The following is an 18,078-nucleotide window of genomic DNA, read 5'->3' on the forward strand; positions in this document are numbered from 1 at the left end:
AGAGAGGAGGAGGCTGGGTGTTAGAGAGTTGTTGACTCCATGTGAGGGACAGCACCTTACTTCAGCTGGAGCCCCACAGTGTCCTAGTGGCTGCCTAGTGAGGGGTAACTACCCCGTGGAGCCCAGACAGAGTGGGGGAGGTAGGGCATTGTCCCAAGAGCCTGGTTCAACAGGCGCTCAGTGAATATGCATTGGGTGGGATCAAAGAATTCTAAACCCTGGGCTTCACTTCTCTGCCCCTGTTTCCCAAATGTAGAGTGGGCCTGATGGACGCAATGAGATGAAGTGTGCAAATGGATGCTCTAAACTCCAACACACCAAACAAATGTCAGGGCTGAGAAGAAGCTGCCTTTCTTTAGCTATCAATTAATGTCAGCTTTCTCAATGACATGCTTTTATTCACAACCTTAAAAATGTAAGGTGTAGTCATGAATATGTGTTCTTATCCAGGAGACTCAATCAAACTATTTTTATTTTGAATGGAAAAAATATATTCTAGCCCGGCCGGGTGTGGCTCAGCGGTTGAGCGTCGACCTAGGATACAGGAGATCAGGGTTCGATTCCCGGTCAGGGCACATGCCCAGGTTGCGGGCTGCAGCTGATCAATGACTCTCATCATTGATGTTTCTATCTCTCTCCCTCTTCTTTCCTCTCTCTGAAATCAATAAAGATATATTTAAAAAAAAAAATTCTATATATTTCCAAATTGAGCTGATTGTCAACCAGGATGCTTACCTCTGTTCTGAGAACCTTGCGAATAATCCTTGCAAATGAGAAGTCCAGAAATGAAGACACTTGCCTATAGTCTTATGGGCAATTAGTGACAGAGACAGGCTTGGAACCAGCCTAGTCTTCATCCAAGTTGACTGCACACATGCATATGAGTGCACACACATGCACGCACACACACATACGCATGCGTACATATTCTTTCTCCGCAGTCAGTTCCACTGAATGCAACAGAAATAAAAATGACCCTTGCAGACAGCCATCCAGGCTTGCAAGGGTGAGGATTATGTACCATTAGGCAGGAGATTCAGGCCCAGAGCAGACTTGACATAGTCCCTTAGCAAGCAGCCATGTTGGAGAGACCCTAGTTCCTGATATCCCATGGTACCATCTGGTCCCCAGAGCAGGTCTTTTTCTCTGTGCCTGAGATGTGTGTCACCTCTTTGGAACGCTGCCTCTAGCACAGCAAACTTTCCCAGAATGTCTAGCCACCGGAGAGCAGCTTGTGTGCCCCAACAACGAATGCAGAATTGGGTGGAATGGAATGGGCACAGACCCCATTCTGTGAGAAGCCCATTCAAAGATGCGCAGTCCCTCTAGTACTCTCCGCTCTGGCATGTCTTTTAACTTACGTTTCTTGCTGATTTCTACTCTAACTGGCCTGTGTCCAGCTCTCCTAGCTCTGTAGTCCCGCAGAGACCTGGCGCTGGGCCAGCTAATCATTCTGGAGCTAGCATATTACTCCTCCGCTTATTTGCATATCTAAATAGCATAGAACAGAAAATACAGGGAAGGTCACTTCTTGGCCACTGGAATGGCCAAGAATGTATGTGGAGTGAGCTCTTTTCATCACAAGTTCCAAGAACTTCAGGCACGTCAGATTTTCATTTACTTTATTGATTCTTTTGTCAATAGGGAAAAGAGATAAGAAATTATTTTAAAATAGGGTTGAGAGGCAGAAATTTCAAGATCAAAAGTTATAGAATGAGATTCCGCTGAACCCCTGGGCCACTTGTCATCTTTTCCCCCTGGTCCTTAATAATAATTTTTGTGTTTAAGACTCACCCAAAGATATGTTTCTATTGATTTTTTAGAGAGAGAGGAAGGGAGAGAGAGAAACATCCATGTGAGAGAGAAACATCTATCAGCTGCCTCCTGTACAGGCCCTGGCTGGGTATGTGCCCTGACCAGGAATCCAATCGGTAACCTTTTGGTGTGTAGGACAATGCTCTAACCAACTGAGTTACCCGTCCAGGGCTTTAATAATAATTTTTAAAAGACAAAAGCCATGCCCTAGCATCTACAGTCTGGGGCTGACCATGGCCAGCAGGCCCAGGATAGTGCACACATAGATATGGACCCAGCTCTAGGAGCCCCAGCCTGAAACCTCCACTGACACTTGCAAGTGCAGAATGACACTTTGTCCTTTATTATTTGCATAGACAGCCAGAAGTGATCCTGGGAGTGCCAAAGGGAGACTCATCTCCAAATCATGCTCGTTAGTCTTCAGAAGGTGAGGATTTTATACTTAAGTGTGAATTGCCACAGCCTCGATACCTCTCTCCTGACCTCCAGACACGGAAATCTAACTGCCCATGGGCACCTCACAAGCCTCTCAAACTCTAAACTGTATGCACTGCCTCCCCACCCCACCTCACACCAGCCTCTTACCTTCCTCTTTAGGTAGCACCTGTGGTGGCAACTTTTCTTTAAGGACCCAGGGCGCCATGCCAGGGTGCCATACCAGACACCTGTCCTCTTAAGCTCTTCCTTGCCCTCCTTCCCAAAACAATAGTGAGTCCTCAATCTAGTTCCTAATGGATCTCAAGTCAGCCCACTTCTCTGACTCCACTGCTGTTCCCCTAATCCAGGTTTCCATGTTCTCACCCTCTCACCTGCATTGCTGTAACAGTCTCCTCACCATTCTCTCTGCCTCATCTCACCCCTCCCACCCACATCCCACACTCAGTGCTCACACCACACCTCACTGCTCAGCGTAAAACCCTCTACCAACATCTGGCTGCCCATAGTATATGGTCCAGGTTTTTGAAGCCTGTGTCCAGGGCTCTTCATGGTCAGCCATCCCATCCACCTCCCTAGACACATCTTCTCCTCATGTTAGGCTCCAGAAGCACAGATGAGGTGTTTTTAGAGCCCTAGACACACTGGACTGCCCCTCAGTTCTGTCCCTTTGATCTCTCCTTTGCCTGGAGCTCGCATCCTACTCATCTTCGTTTGGCTAATTCCTACCTGAGTGAAGGCTCAGCTCAAGAGTCACCTGCTCTGGGGGAAGCCTCCTCTCTTCTCCCCTAGCCCCACATCATCAAGGGCAGGTACTATCTTGATAGACCATATTGGCCTTTATCTTGATATATTTTTTTTTCCTGAGTGTGACTTAAGTCATATGCCAAGTTGTACTAACAATGTAATCTGAGTCCATGTCTGCTTTCCACACTGGTCTTTAAGACACTTAAACTCAAGAACCACATTTTAGTCATTTTTGCCTTTTGTTGGCTAGGACAGTGCCTGGCACACAGCGAGTATTCCTCAAATGTTGGTTGAATGTAACTGAAAAAGTAAATTCACTTTTCCGTTTAACAGGAGGATGTGGAGAAAAGGGAACCCTCGTACATTGCTGGTGGGAATGCAGATTGGTGCGAATGCAGATTGGTGCAGCTACTGTGGAAAATAGGACGGAGTTTCCTCAAACAATTAAAAATGGAACTCTGCTTGACCCAACGATCCCACTTCTGGGAACATATCCTAAGAATCCTGAAACACCAATCAGAAAGAATATATGCACCCCTATGTTCATAGCAACATTATTTACAATAGCTAAGATCTGGAAACGGTCCAAGTTGCCCATCAGCAGAGGAGTGGATAAAACTGTGGGACATTTATACAATGGAATACTACATGGCTGTAAAAAAGGAAAAATTTCTTACCCTTTCTGTCAGCATAGATGGACCTGGAGACTGTTATACTAAGCAAAATCGGCTAGTTAGAGAAAGACAAATACCGCATGATCTCATTTGTATGTGGAATCTAATGAATAAAATAAAGTGACGAACAAAATAGGTCCAGAGGCATGGATGCATAGAACAGATTGACGGATCTCAGAGGGGAGGGGGTAGAGGGAATGGGAAGAGATTAACCAAAGATCATATATGCATGTATATAGTGTGGGGAAGGCCTGGGGTGGGGCAGGGGTGGGGCAGAAGGGGACAAACATAGGCGAAATGGGGAAAAGCTGCAATACTGACAACAGTAATATAAATAAAACAATTAATTAATTGAAAATAAAAGGAAATAATGAATGAGGCTGTGGTTGTGCTTCCAGGAAAGCTGGCATGGTCTCTGCAACTTCTCCAGTCTGCACCTGTGCTCAGCTTCTACAGCTGACCTGCAGCCCCTTGCCCATCCCAAACTACAGACAGTCAGTTCCAAGTATAGCATTGCTCTTCTGTAGAGGTTTCACACCTCTCCTGGCTGTATAACTTGACTGATCTGGGCAGAAAATTACAGAAAATACAACTGAAATAGGTTTGAATAATAAAGTTTTCTTGACTCAGGTATTAAGGAAGTCCAGGGACAAGGTAGGCTTAGTCATGGCTCTGCCTGTGTTTCTGGCCATTATTTCGGCTACACCCTTTCTCTACCCATTGGCTTCACACTCAGTCTGCCAGCAGAATGGCTGTAGCAATTTGAGGCCCAAGGTCACAATGACAGTATCAGAGAAAGTGAGGTTGTATCTAAAGAACTAGGGTTCTGTTTTCTCAGAAACTTTCAGCAAGCTTCCCCTCATGTTTTACTGAATTGGATAACACTCCTACTTCTGAGAAAATCCCATTGACTGGGAAATATTATAGAAACTGATTGGCTTAGATCTGGTGTTCTGAGTAGGGATCACTCTTAGAGCGGTCAGGTCCTCCTCTGGAGGACCTTTAAAGGTCAGCGACCTTTAAAGCCTGTGGCTGCCAGAAGAAACCTAAATGAAAACCAGGGTACAGAGCTACGGGGGGAAAAATGGCTCAGTGATCACTGTGCCAAGCAGTGCATACTGTACCCTGAAAATCTTCTGGTTCCTGATGGGTTATAGCAGAAACCCTGGACTTGTGAGTCCGTGGAGCTACAAGAAAGTTGATTCAATTCAGAGTCAGCTCAACACAGTGTGTGGTTGGTCACTGTGTGCATGGCATGTTAGTATGCCCTGTTGCTTTCAACAAGGTTTTCTCTCCTCTATTGAGGCAGTAGGGGATAGATTAAGCCTCCCAGCTTGTCCCTTCATCACCTGTCCCTAAAGTATATATGGGGCCCTTTTGAGGTTTTCTAAAAGTTCTACAAAGGGGAAGTAATTAGGGATAGTAAGTAGCTTCCACCCCATCTTCCTGATTCTCTTACTCCTTTTCTGTTAGGCTTATAGAGAAATGCGGAAGCCAATGGTGGGTCCCTCTGCTAAAAGTGAGGGCCCTCCTGGGAAACCAGGCTGCGGACCACCCTACTCTGAAAGTGATCCCTCGTTCTCACTGAGAACCAGCAGGAGGGCTTTGTTTCTTCCAGTAGTTCTGAAAGTTTTGTGCTCTTGGCCCCATGACCCTTCTGATTACTTTGTATGATCTTGTCTCCTTAGATGTTCGACTGGATAAGCCACAACAAAGAGTTATTCCTCCAGAGCCATACAGAGATCGGAGTCAGCTACCAGCACGCTCTCGACCTCCAGACGCAGCACAATCACTTCGCCATGAACTCCATGGTGAGTGAGCACCTGCTCTCAGCACTGCCTCTGAGGGCAGGAGGGTGGTGAGGGAAGGGAACTTGGGGAGGATGGGAAGGGGCAGGAACAGACTTCCACCCGGAGAATGAGGAACTCTGAATGCATGAGTCCTTTAGCATCCCGTTTGGCAGGATGGGGACGTGTGCAGTACATGTGGCCAGCCAGCTGTTCTGTAGCAGACTATGGTCCCATTTCTGCCTCTGACCTTGCTTTACATGGTGAAAGCAATGTGCTGGGGTTGTAGAAGGCATGTGCTCAGTGGAAGACTAGAAGGGAGAGTCACCAGTTCCATTCTACTGAGTTAACCGACTAGCATGTGTGAGTCACTGAGCGGGATGGTGAAGGACCTCCGGCTGGGGCACATAGGAAACGGTTGAGTGAATTGGGGCTGGTTAGACTGGAGAAGAGGAGCCTAAAGAGACATGCGATTGCTGTCTTCAGATACGTGAAGACTACCTTGGACAGAAGAGTATAGAATTGCTTTGTGTTGGTCTTGGAGGGACAACTATCTGGGGGATGGCAGTTGGAGGGGGAGGCAGGACATGACTCAGGGGGATGCACTGGAAGTGAGCCCCCCATCATGGGGAGTGTTCAAGCAGCCACTGAATTCAGAGAGGGATATTTGCTAGCTGTGTGGCCATAGGGAATTTACCTCTCTGTGCTTCAATTTCTTCATCTAAAATTGGAAATAATAATAGCTACTTTATAAAGTTGTTGTAAGGATTCAATGAATTAATTGTAAAGTGGTAGGAGCTGTGCTTGGTACATAGTAACTTATCAGTAATTATTGGTATTATGATGATGATGATGTAGGAGCCTAGTTCAGATAATACGTGTGATCCCTTATAAAGCTGACACTTTGGGATACTATTTTTTCCATGTGGCCACTCCAAGAAACTTCATTTCAAAATCGCCTGACCCTTGAACCCATGTATTGTATTTGAAACGCCTAAGTATGCCTCTCTCCCCCGTCCCCGCCAGCTCTTCCTACTTATTCTGATCCATAAGAATAGCTCCACCACTCCCCATATATCTGAACACCAAAGATACTTTATCATTTCAGCCTGTGATGCTGATAGGGAAGCAAGTATTAGAAAAACAAACATAGAGGGTCATGGAGGCCAGGAGGAAGAGAATTTCATTTTCTACCAGGTTGTTTTAAATATGCTACACACTGGACTTGATGTGCTGAAGAAGAAATAGTTCTGGCCTCAGGTGTTTCAGTGTGTCTAGCTGGGGAGATAACTCAGACTGTCGTAGTGCAGCTTGACATGTGCCATGATGATGTGCTGAGTTAACTAAGAACTTTAAAATCTCGGTGGTTTAAGAAAACAGGGGTTGATTTCTTCCTCTTGCCACATGCCCATCACTGGCTGAAGGGAGCTCTGCTCATCACAGTTACTAAGGGACCGGGGCTGATGGAGCAGCCGCTGTCTCAGATGCTGCTAGTTGTCTAACTAGACAAAGCATATAGCCAAGCACATGCTGGCTCTGCAACCATCCACCTAGAGGTGACACATGCCACTTTCACTCATATTTCATTAGCCAGCACCAGCCCCACAGGCACATCTCACTTTGTGAGTGGAAATGTATGGTCCTATCACGTGTTGGGGAGGAGAGAGTTGTGACTAGCCCTAATGACTAGCACAGGGAGCCATTGCAAGATGTCAGGTACAGATGAACATCATGAGATTTGCATAGAAAGGTAACTCAGGCTGCAGAATAGAAGGTTGTGGGCCCAGGGAGGGAAAATATCAACATAGATATTGTGTTCAATTTTGGCCACAACAGTCTTATATCTTCATCTAAATGTAAAGATTCATTGCCTTCCAACTAGACTCCTATAATTATGTCTCCTCCCTGGCTCACTTTAGTCACAGAGGAGCAAAGCAATTGATCACAGGTGATTAAGAACATGAACTCAGATCTAGTCAAGTCTGATTATCTGTGTGACTTGTGGATTTCCCCTGGTGAATTTTACAAATTCTGTGCCAGAATCTTCCTGTCACCCATCTGCCTGGCCCTAAGGCAGACACACTCATTTTAATAAGAAGCAAAGACAGACATCATTAGGGAGGTAAGTCTGCCGCCAAGCCACTCAAAACGGTAAACTACAAAGCTAAATAGGAAGAGCCTTTGGTTTTGAATTATCTGCACCACTGCTCGTCTCTGTTAACATGGATAACTGAGAGTTAGTGGCACATCAAAAATCTTTCCTCTGACAAATTTACCTTTGAAGTCTCCATATTCAGGACAAAAATGAGGGAGAAAATTTACTGAAGGGAAGCATCTTCTGGAGCTGGGAGAGAAGGAAGAAGAGATTTCATACACAATGGCCAATTAGCCTGTTCCAGCCCATCCCGAAGTCTCCCACCTCCTGAATACCTGCAGCATTCGGAGGCCGTAGCCTGATTAGGCTGGATCTCCTCTCTGCCTGCAGGGCAGGGCAAGGGAAGGGAAATCCAGGGTTGTTGGATTAAATTGCCTGGGCACCTGTGCTTTATAAACACAGCCGTGCTTTTTTTTAACTGGGAGGTTTGCAGGTTTGTTATTAAAAGGAACTTCCACAAAGGGGGATGTGAGCATCCCAAACAGGTGAAAGGGGGGAATTACAGACTCCTTTTCTCTGGCCTGAGTGATGGATGTTGCTGCCAAGAAACAGATGAATACAAGCAGCTACTGCTGGAGCCCAGTGACTACATGAATGATAAGTTATTCCGGGGAAGTGAGAATGGGGATTGTTCTGTAAATTCACTGAGGCTTTTCTGATTCTGTTCTCGGAAGTTATACACACAGCCACACATCTTTCCACAGGTACATACATGTAGCATACTTGGTTTTAGGCTACACGTGAGTTCTTTGGTATTGAATCCTGTTTTATAATTTAAATAGGCCAGTGATTTCTTACCCTTTGGGGAGGTCACAGACCCCTTAAAATCTAGAGAAATACATATATGAACACATTTTTAAAGATAATTTCAGGGAATTCAGGGGAATCCTAAAGCCTATCAATTTCAACCTCCCCAATTTAAGATCCCAAGGACCTAATGACTTCTTTCAGATGTTCCACAGATGATTAAGGATCAGACATTGTGCTGGATGTTGGGCATATAGTGGTGAACAAAAGAGAGATGGTCTGTTCCATGGAGGCTCCAGTGGGGAGACAGATGTTAAATATATAATCTAATGTAAAAATGTAATTAAAACCAATAAATTTTATGGTGAAAGAGTAAGGGACACTATGATAGAGTATAATAAAAGAGGCTCAGTTTAAGTGAGAGGTCAGGTGTATTTTTCAATCAGAAATCAGTACCGATTTGCTCATGGTTCATCCACTGATAGTCATTTATGATCTGTGAATTAGCTATATAATGTACCAAAGAACTTATAAAGAAGCCCTAGGCATATTGTTTTGTAAATTAAAGTTATTGATTTATAATTTACCTGTTTTCTAAGATTTGTTTTCGTGTGTCTAGTATTACATACTGGTTAAAGACCCAACTCCAGCTAAGGTGACCATTAGTTACAAATAATTGCATATCATTAAGTTGTAGAGGAAAAATCAGAAATTTCCTAAATTTTATATATGAGTTAGTACCAATAAAGGCTATCGGTTATTAACATGTCAAGAGTGGGAGTGATACCCTACTGAGTGTGGTATGTGAGCAACTTTAAAAGAAAAAGGTTAAAATCGGTTTATTTTTGGCTTTTTGTCTAACATACTTTTTGCAGTTCCCACTGGGGAATCCTAGTCTTTTGATCTTTAAAAAAATAATAATAGTAATCTACCTACTAAACCCAGTAGACAGGTTTCTTGAGTTCCCTGGAGCCATCCTCTTTATTAATTATGCCTTATGTTGTGGAAGCCTTTATCACAATTATTTTCCTTCTCCTGAGTGTGGCCTTCTCCTCTGATGGGAATGTGGGCAGATGGAAGTAGGGTTGTAATATGAAACAGAACAATCATTTAGCTATCCAGTTCTAGTTCTTTATGAAAAAGTCACAGGGGTGCATACAAACATAACACAGCCTTATTTACAATTTTAATTAGCCAGTTCTTTGGGAAAAAATAAATTGCTAATGGTTCTGTCTAGAATTTTAAAATATGAAATAATATTCATTTTTTTATTAGTAGGACTTTGAGGATTCACATTAGTGATAACCATGTGCAGAGAGGCGGCAGGAATCCTTTCTCCTGTGGCATGTTTGATAGCTGCTTTAATCCTATTAATTTTCTCACCAGAGGCACATATTGCCACTTGATGGTGTGCAAATCAGACCAATTGCAGCAAGTCCTGTGGTGCTCTCTCTTTGTTTTGAGGGATGGTTACAAATGGTAGCACCAAGGAAAAGTCAGATCTGGTGCAAGAGAAATCAAGATTCTGAGGCAGGCTTCCTGACCCAATCTGAGAAGTCTTGCTCTGGGGGTCCTCTGTCATCTTTGAATCTTGGCAGCCCTAAACCATGATTCTAAAGCACTTCCCCATCCTCAGACAAGCAGCACTTCCTATAATGACACTGTTTCTAAATTTTGGTGTGTAAACACAGACACACACACAGACACACACACACACACACACAGACACACACAGACACACACAGACACACACACACACACACACAGACACACACACACACACACACACACACACACACACACACACACGCTCGCACTATTGTGATGTTTAAGTAGCCAGCATTTGACCCTGCTATAGTTGCAAAGCCCCACTGTAAACAAAGAACCCATTAAAAAAAGAAGACATCCGGTGCGTGTTAGTCTTCTTAGTATAATTTTTTTCTCCAAAGAATCATGTAGTGAGCTTGCTAAAAATGCAGATTTCCTTTTAGCTTCCACCCCAGTCCTAGAAAATTGTAATTTCTGGGTGATGGGGGGCCCTCGGAACCTAAATTTTTAACAAGTTCCCCAGGTGATTTATATGCACATTTAGGTTAGAGAACTGTTGTTCTGTGACTATCTATACATACAAAATAGTTACTAAAGTAAATCATCCCAAGTTCTGAAAGACAGTCTACTTCCAGCAAGACAGCATGAGGAGCTCCACAGACCCTCTTGCCAGTGAAACTGGTGAAAATTATTTAAAAACACTTAAAGTCTCTGGAAATGGTCTAAGTGCATACAGAAAATGAAAGAACATTTATTCAAGGAAATCTACTAAACCTCAATAAGAACAATGAGTCTATGGCATTTGAATCAAGACCCACTCTCTCCTTTTCCCATCTAAGCTCAATAACATGGAAACTCCACTCCAGACTGTCATAACCAAGGACACAGGGCTCCCTTTCTCCCCAAGCTCCCAGTTGAAGGACTGTCTTTCCAGATGAGTCTTTTCTTATCCTTCTCCAAGCTACCTGTTGCTACAGCTAAGTTCTGGGTAAGTGTGGCCAAGAGCTGGCAACTCCTTTTGCCAAAGGCTCTGCCATGGGTCCAGCACAGCTGAGAATTCTAGGGCCCCAATTGCCCTTGCCCCAGCTTGTAATGTAGAACCATGCTGGGAGAGGCAAGCCTAGAAGACCTGAGGCTACCTTCTCCCCTCCACTGAGTGTTCAGCTCCTACAGTGGGGATATCACTCAGGAAAACACATCATTTTCCCTAATGCAGCTGCAGAGCCAGAGCTCAGAGATTTGGGTGGGGGGGGGGGCTTAGAAACTGTAGTGTAGAGAGTACCAAAACTTTTCCCAAAGCAGCTGATTTCATTTGCAGCTGAGATTGGAGAAGTTCAAACCAACAGCACTCTCGGAGATTCCCTTAGGGAGGCTCTCGTGAAAGGCAATTGGGAGCAGATTGGTAGAGTGGTAGAGTCATTGGAGATACAGGATGAATGGTAAGCATGGTAGTTTGCCAGAGAGAACAGGGGAAAGAGACTTCCTGGGACCAGAACAAATCTGGAGCACAGACCTCAGAAACTATCCCTTCAAAGGAGCCCAATTTGATTGGATAAGTTTGTGGAGGAATTTCTGCCCCAGGGCATTCTTGAAAACAACCATCAGCTGGAAATTAGTGGAATTTAACAGCTGGGTGTGGTCAGGGAAAGAGAACATTAAAGAGAGCACTGCCAAAACCACTTCATCCCAAGGTGACTGGCTACCCAAGGCTGCACCTCCTAAGGAGCAACATCAGAGGTTTCCACTGTGGGAGCTGAGGTGCAAATAGACTTCACTAAAACAATCCAACTGGTTACTAAACAAATAAGCAAGAAAATAAGCCCCAGAAGTGGGGGGACCAGTAACCAGAGTTACTACAATATAGTATCTAAAATGTCTAATTTCCAACAAAAATTGTAAGATATGCAAAGAAACATAAAAGTATAACTGGGGGGGGGGGGGGGGACAGATAAAAGCAGACAATAGAAACTGCCTGTGAGAGCCACTAGAAGCCAGACTTAATAAGGATGTCAAAGTATCTATTATAAATGTTTTTTGTTTAAAAAAACAAAACTAAAGGAATACATGATTTAAGAAGTAAAGGAAGGTATGATGACAATGTCTTGTCAAAGAGAATATCAGCAAAAAGGATAGAAATTATAAAAAAGAACCAAAAGGAAAAATGCAGTCAGAGAAATGAAAATTCACTAGAGGAGCTCAACAGTAAATTTGAACTGGCAGAAGAAAGAGTTAACAACCTTTAAAATAGATCAATAGAAATTAATCTGAAGAACAGAGAGGAAGTAGAAGGAGGAAAAATGAACACAGCCTCGGAAAAATATGGGACACCATTAAAGGTATTATCATATGCAGCTAACATCCTACTTCATGATAAAAGACTGGAAGTGACCCAAATGGTCATCAGCTGATGAATGGATAAACAAAATGTGGTCTATCCATATAATGGAATATTAGCAATGAAGCGCTGAAAACATGCTCTAACACAGATGAACCTTGAAAGAAGCTAGTCACCAAAGACCACATATTTATATGATTTCATTTATATAAAAGTCCAGAATAGGCAAACCTATAGAGACAGAAAGTTGTTGCTTGGGGTTGGGTTGGATGGGAGATAGAGGGACAGTAATAAAAGGGTACAGGATTTCTTTTTGAGATGATGAAAATATTCTAAAATTGACTATGGTGTTGGTTGCATATATCTATATTCTAAATACTATACTAAAAACCATTGCGTTGCATACTTTAAATGGGTGAATTGTATGGTATGTGAATTATATCTCAATAAAACTGTTAAGAAAAAAAAGAAGACAACTGTAGAAGGAATGTTTTTAAGTGGGTTCCCACTAGCTTTACGATACCACCTTCTTAATGGTTACAGAACTTGACCGTGGTGGTGTTAGCGAGGCTGAGGTAGGAGGATCGGTGTACCACTTGGCATTCACTTATTGGTGTAGTCAATAGACTTCGTTTTTTTTAAATCTTCACCTGAGGATATTTTTTTCATTGCTTTTCAGAGAGAGTGGAAGGGGGAGAGAGAGAGAGAGAGGAACACTGATGTGAGAGAGACACATCGATTGGTTGCCTCCCACACACACCCCGACTGGGACCAGGGATCCAGCTGGCAACCAAAGTACACGCCCTTGTTCAGAATCGAACCTGAGACTCTTCAGTACTCGGGCCGATGCTCTAACCACTGAGCCAAACTGGCTAGGGCATCAGCAGACTTTTGCTGTCTGTATTCTCAGTGCCCTTTGGTAGACACTGAGAACAGCAAGATTCATAAGACACAAAGCTGTTTTCAAGGTCCTTGCAGCTTAGCTATCTTCAAATTCATGTACCTAATTCAGAGAGAATTTTGCCTACTAGGATGTCAGATCCTAAGGGCAGAGCTTTGTCTTTCATTCACACCTGCATCCCCAGGACCTATAATGATACCTGGCACCAAGTAGGTTTCTAATAAATGCTTGTTGAATGAATAAGGATATTAAGCATGCCGCAGCATCCATCACCAACCTGGAGCAGAGTTTGGGCAGTAAGGACATAGAACTGGTAAGGCAGGTCCTTCACTTCTGAGGGAGCCCTATAGGATGTGATTCCAGCAGAAGCGGAACAAGACGATGAATGAGAGCAGCGGTTTTTATCAGGGTGCGCCTTGCAAAGTCCCCAGGCGATGCACACTAAAGTCCAAAAACTACGGGACTAGATGATCTTTCAAGTTCCGCCTGACCCCAGCATCTTTGTTCCTGAGTTTCTAACCCTAAAGATGGAAGTAAAGCCTCTCACATGTGTCCCTCCCTGACAAGAATGAACGTGGTCCAGTGTTTGCTGTTAACACTGGGATCCCTAAGGCAGGCTTCTAGGGAAATCTGCGCTTGTAAAATGCTGCCTCCACCACCAGCCAGACCTATTCTTGCTAATAAAGTTGAACAGGATGCAGTGTTTGTATCTCCACAAACAGCCTTGTGGGTGGAACTTCCCTTTTCTTCCAACTGAGTGGGAGGATTAGATTTTATTTTCTGATCTGTTCAGGATCCATTTGTGATCCTGGTTCTTGTCACCATTGTCAGCGTTAAACTTGTCCTAAGGAGAGAAGAATATGCTCTGAACTAAGCCTGTTAAAGCTGGTGCTTGTGTCTAAGGCCTCAGTCTTCCACCCTGGCTGCCACTAGAGTCATCTGGGAAGCTTTGAAAAAATACTGCAGGTGGGCCTCACTGCCCAAGACTCTGATTTAACTGTGCTGGAGTGGAGCCCAGGAAATCTGTTCAAGGTTAAGAACCAGCTTGAGAATCACTAGTCCAGGGTGAAGAAAATAAGCCAAGGGACAATTGCGCTGGGGACAAGCTCTAAAGCTACTGGATCATTAGCCTATGGAAGTGGAGGTGAGGACTTCCCTTTAAGGTCAGGAGTATTCAGGGTGCAGCAGCATCTGTCTTTACTCTCTGGTCCTTGTTCCCCACCCCAGCCTCTCTAGGTGCCCCATTAACCTTTACCCACTGGTCTCTATTCAGCCATGCTTTGGGGATTGGCTCCTATTCAAACAAGAAACATAGGGAAGCTCCTTGATTTAGGCAGAGGCTTTTTCAGCATCAGTCTGGTATATAATGCAGGCTCCTCTCACCTGCAGCCCAGTCACCTGGCTTGGTTCCCTTCTGAAAGGCTTCTCTGAGCTGACCAGCAGGGCTTGGCTGACCACTCATACTTCTAACTCAGGGCTAGCACTAGCCTGGCACAGCCTCCTCTCTTGATAGTACACTGCCCCCTTCCTCCTGGCCCCAGATTCCCCTCCTCTTCTCCCTCACTCCTAGTTCTCTGCCAACAGCCTTGGTACCTCTTTTCAGACTTCAAACCACTGCTCTCTCGGGCCTTCTGTCATCATGTTCCTTGCCCTCAGGTTATTGATGGTGCCCTTTGGATGTGTACCCCCTGAGCCTTGTAGCTCACACTTTCGCATACTCACATACAGCCAGTGTCTGCCCTCTGCCATCTGTAGCCACCAACGGGTTAATTTGTCTGAAATTCAGCCAAAGCTGATTCATGCCTCTTTGAGGTCTCCTGGAGCCAAATGAAAGGCATGAAATGGTCTATGAAACCTAGCATGTCAGATGAGATAATGTACATGAAAGGGCTTACACAGTAAAGCACAACACAAATATGGAATATTGGTAATAATAAGCAGCCGCATTGCATATGCCATTCTGGGCTATAGGTGGTAGCCAGCCGGGAGTACCAGATGAGGCATAGCGACTGATTCAGTACATATAGGCGAGACCTTTACAAGTCAGGACATTCGAGAACTGAGAGGTCAGGACCAGGTAGGTGGATGGGAAAGAAGCAGCACTTTAAAGCAGAGGTCAGAGTTCACAACATAGCCAGAGGCCCAGAAATAAGGAAGAACTAAAGGTTTTCCATCAGCAACTCCTTTTGGTTCTACCCTCAAAATATATCCAGAGTGTGGCCACTTGTTATCACCTCTACCCCAACCACCCTGTTCCAAGCTGCCATCAGCTCCTGCCTGGACTTTGGTAGTAGCCCCTACCTGGTCTCCCTGCTTCCACCTTTGTTCTCTTACAGTCCATTCTCAACACAGCAGCCTGAGTGATCCTGCCAAAAGTAAAGTATGTCATATCATGTTACTCCTGCACTCAAAATGCTTTAATGTCTTCCTATCCTCAGGATAAAAGCTGAAGTCCCTTACCATGGTTTATGAGGCTCTGTGTGGTCTGAACTTCAGTTACCTCTTGAATCTCAACCTCTACTACCTACTCATCTGCTCTAGTCACCTGGGCTTCTTGCTGTTCTTTAAACCTCTCATGGTCATTCCTGCCCCGTGGTCTTTGCCCTTGCAGTTCCTTCTACTTGGACCCTCTGCCTACCTGTTCACTCTCTCACTTCATTCAGGGGTGAGCTCAGGTGTGTCATCCTGGATTTCAGGGGTCAGTCTGCCCTGACTTCTCTGTCTTCAGTAGTGCTTCTCAATCTCATCATGATCTGTCTTCAACTCAGCTTTATTTTATACAGTGCTAAAATAAGAAATATAGAATAAATATTAATTTATTCTCTGACTCCTCTACTAAAATGTAAGCTCCATGAATGTGGGAATTTTGTCTGTCTTGTTCCCTGCATGCATAGTGCTTTACACTGTTGAATGAATAGTTGAATAACAAATAGGATAGAGATTGAAGACTCTAGCCATAAGGCAAGATATTGATTAAAGGGGCAAAGTGTTGCCTTAATCCTTAGCTTTCCTGTGGTTCTGTGGAGACAGGCACCTGTGTGTTCCCAGGGTGACTGCCTTTGGGTTTACAGATGAGATGGAGATTATTGCTCCAGGAGAGAGAGGACAAGAGAAACCCACCTGCAAGGTTCCTGCCCATGCTGGAGCTGGGCTGTTCCCAAGAGCATTCCAAGGGCAAATCAAGGGTCCCAATGGGGAGGCCTCAGAGATGTAGAAATGTTTATTTAATTCTCTCTCCAGAGGCCCTGTTTCTCTCAGATATGAAGTTTTAAATCTTTGAGAGAGATTTCTCATACTCTCTACCCCCTTGAGGGACATCCTTGGCCAGCCCAACTGTCTCACATTTATGGCAAAGTAGAATAGCAATGTGTGAAAGAGCATGGGCACTAGGAGCCAACCGTGGCTCTCTATTTCCTTCCTAGTTTTGCAATCATAGGCAAGTTATTTCAATTTTCAGAGCCTCACTATTATAAATGGGGAACAATGATTGTGCTTTTTCCAGGGATGTTGGAAGGATGAGACAGGATTCGTGCACTTTAGCACATTTTGCTTGGTGTTACGCTTGGTGAATGTTCAGCTATTATTATTGTCAGGGTTGGGAGCGCTAGAAGAAACAGTTCTCCTTGTTCAGGGGAAGATCCTCAGAGTTCCCATCTACAGAGCTTCTCCAACTTTAACGTACACATGCATCACGTGGGACAATCTTGTTAAAGTGCAGATTCTGATTCAGGATGTTAGGGAAGGGCCTGAGATTCTGCATTTCTAACCAGCTCCCAGATTGTACTGATGCCACAATACAATCTCTGAATACAATACAAGCTCTGAATAGCCACATCCTACAAGAGAAAAGGCTGAGAGAATAAAATACTGGAGAATGCATTTTCTTAAAGTCTTATAGCCTCTGATTTCAACCTGTACAGGCAGCCTGAAATTACTACATCGCAATCCAGAGGAGCTACGTTGTTTCCAACCACTGTCTCTGCTGTTGTCCCTGATCCTGATTCCAGCTGTCCCTACCCTCCCTGTTATATCAATCCTGCAGTGATGCCTCATATAAAGATACTCACCCCCTGCAAGGAAGTTTCACTCAGAACTGAGAAAGACAAGAAAGAGGAGCTGGCTTCTTTTTAGCTTAAATCTGCTCCTGGGTTTCCTTGGCCCTCAGACATATGGCCGGGCGCTTGTTTTCATGGCTGCTTAATGGTTTGTAAAGCAATTGCTGGAGGAAACATTGCTACAGCAAGCCAGGTGAAAGGGACAGAGGGATTCCTGGGCCAATGTTATCTTTGCTGAGCACCGGGGCTGCTCCAGCTTCTTTCCTCTCTCCGCCTGACAGTGACAGATGGCTTCCACATGGTTTGACCTACTGTTTGGCCAGATTTGACCAGATAGTCATCCATCAACTGCCCTATTTGGCCCCCTAGAGGGCACCCTGTGGTTTGTGGGAGGCAGAAGTAGGAGTTTTCATTTAGAGCTCATCACATCTCAGCTATCGCAGAAGAGTTTCAAACATGGACAGTTCTTATTCCAGATGTTACTATCCCAGTGTCCATATGTTTCGAGGGGGATCAGCAGGTTTACATGGTAATGTTAAACTAATTAATCATAAGCTGATGCTTTAACAGCTTCAGTACCCAAAGTGGGTTTGGTACTAGCAAAGATGTAAGCGATACATATGGCATTATTAATCTGGAGAAAGGAAGTGAGGTTCAGCTTTTTCCATCGCTTTGGCACAGTCTCTTTATTTTCTTACTGATGTCGAACGTTACTCACCAAGCCACTGAAAACTGTATGGGAAAATCTCCAAATACTTCTCCTTATGACTTTCTTTGAGTGTGACAAAACAAAAATGTAAATGAATATAGGCTGCAGGGCATGAGAAAAGGTAGCTATAAGCAGAGAGGTCATGCAGACTAGGAATCAGGAGGCCTGGG

At 44.3% G+C, this 18,078-nt stretch overlaps 1 protein-coding gene across 6 annotated transcripts in view; it reads left to right on the top strand.

The window, feature by feature from the left end:
• The window catches only part of KALRN (kalirin RhoGEF kinase), a 573,972-nt gene that overhangs the window by 234,091 nt on the left and 321,803 nt on the right, over positions 1–18,078 (top strand). For all 6 annotated transcript variants that reach the window (XM_087818187.1, XM_087818188.1, XM_087818189.1 and 3 more), the window contains exon 6: positions 5,360–5,482. In XM_087818187.1, coding sequence (XP_087674313.1) covers positions 5,360–5,482 — 123 coding nt within the window. The remainder of the gene's footprint in view (positions 1–5,359; positions 5,483–18,078) is intronic.

This window comes from Miniopterus natalensis, chromosome 6 (genome assembly GCF_054644295.1).
Source record: "Miniopterus natalensis isolate mMinNat1 chromosome 6, mMinNat1.hap1, whole genome shotgun sequence".
Classification (NCBI taxonomy): Eukaryota; Metazoa; Chordata; class Mammalia; order Chiroptera; family Miniopteridae; genus Miniopterus; species Miniopterus natalensis.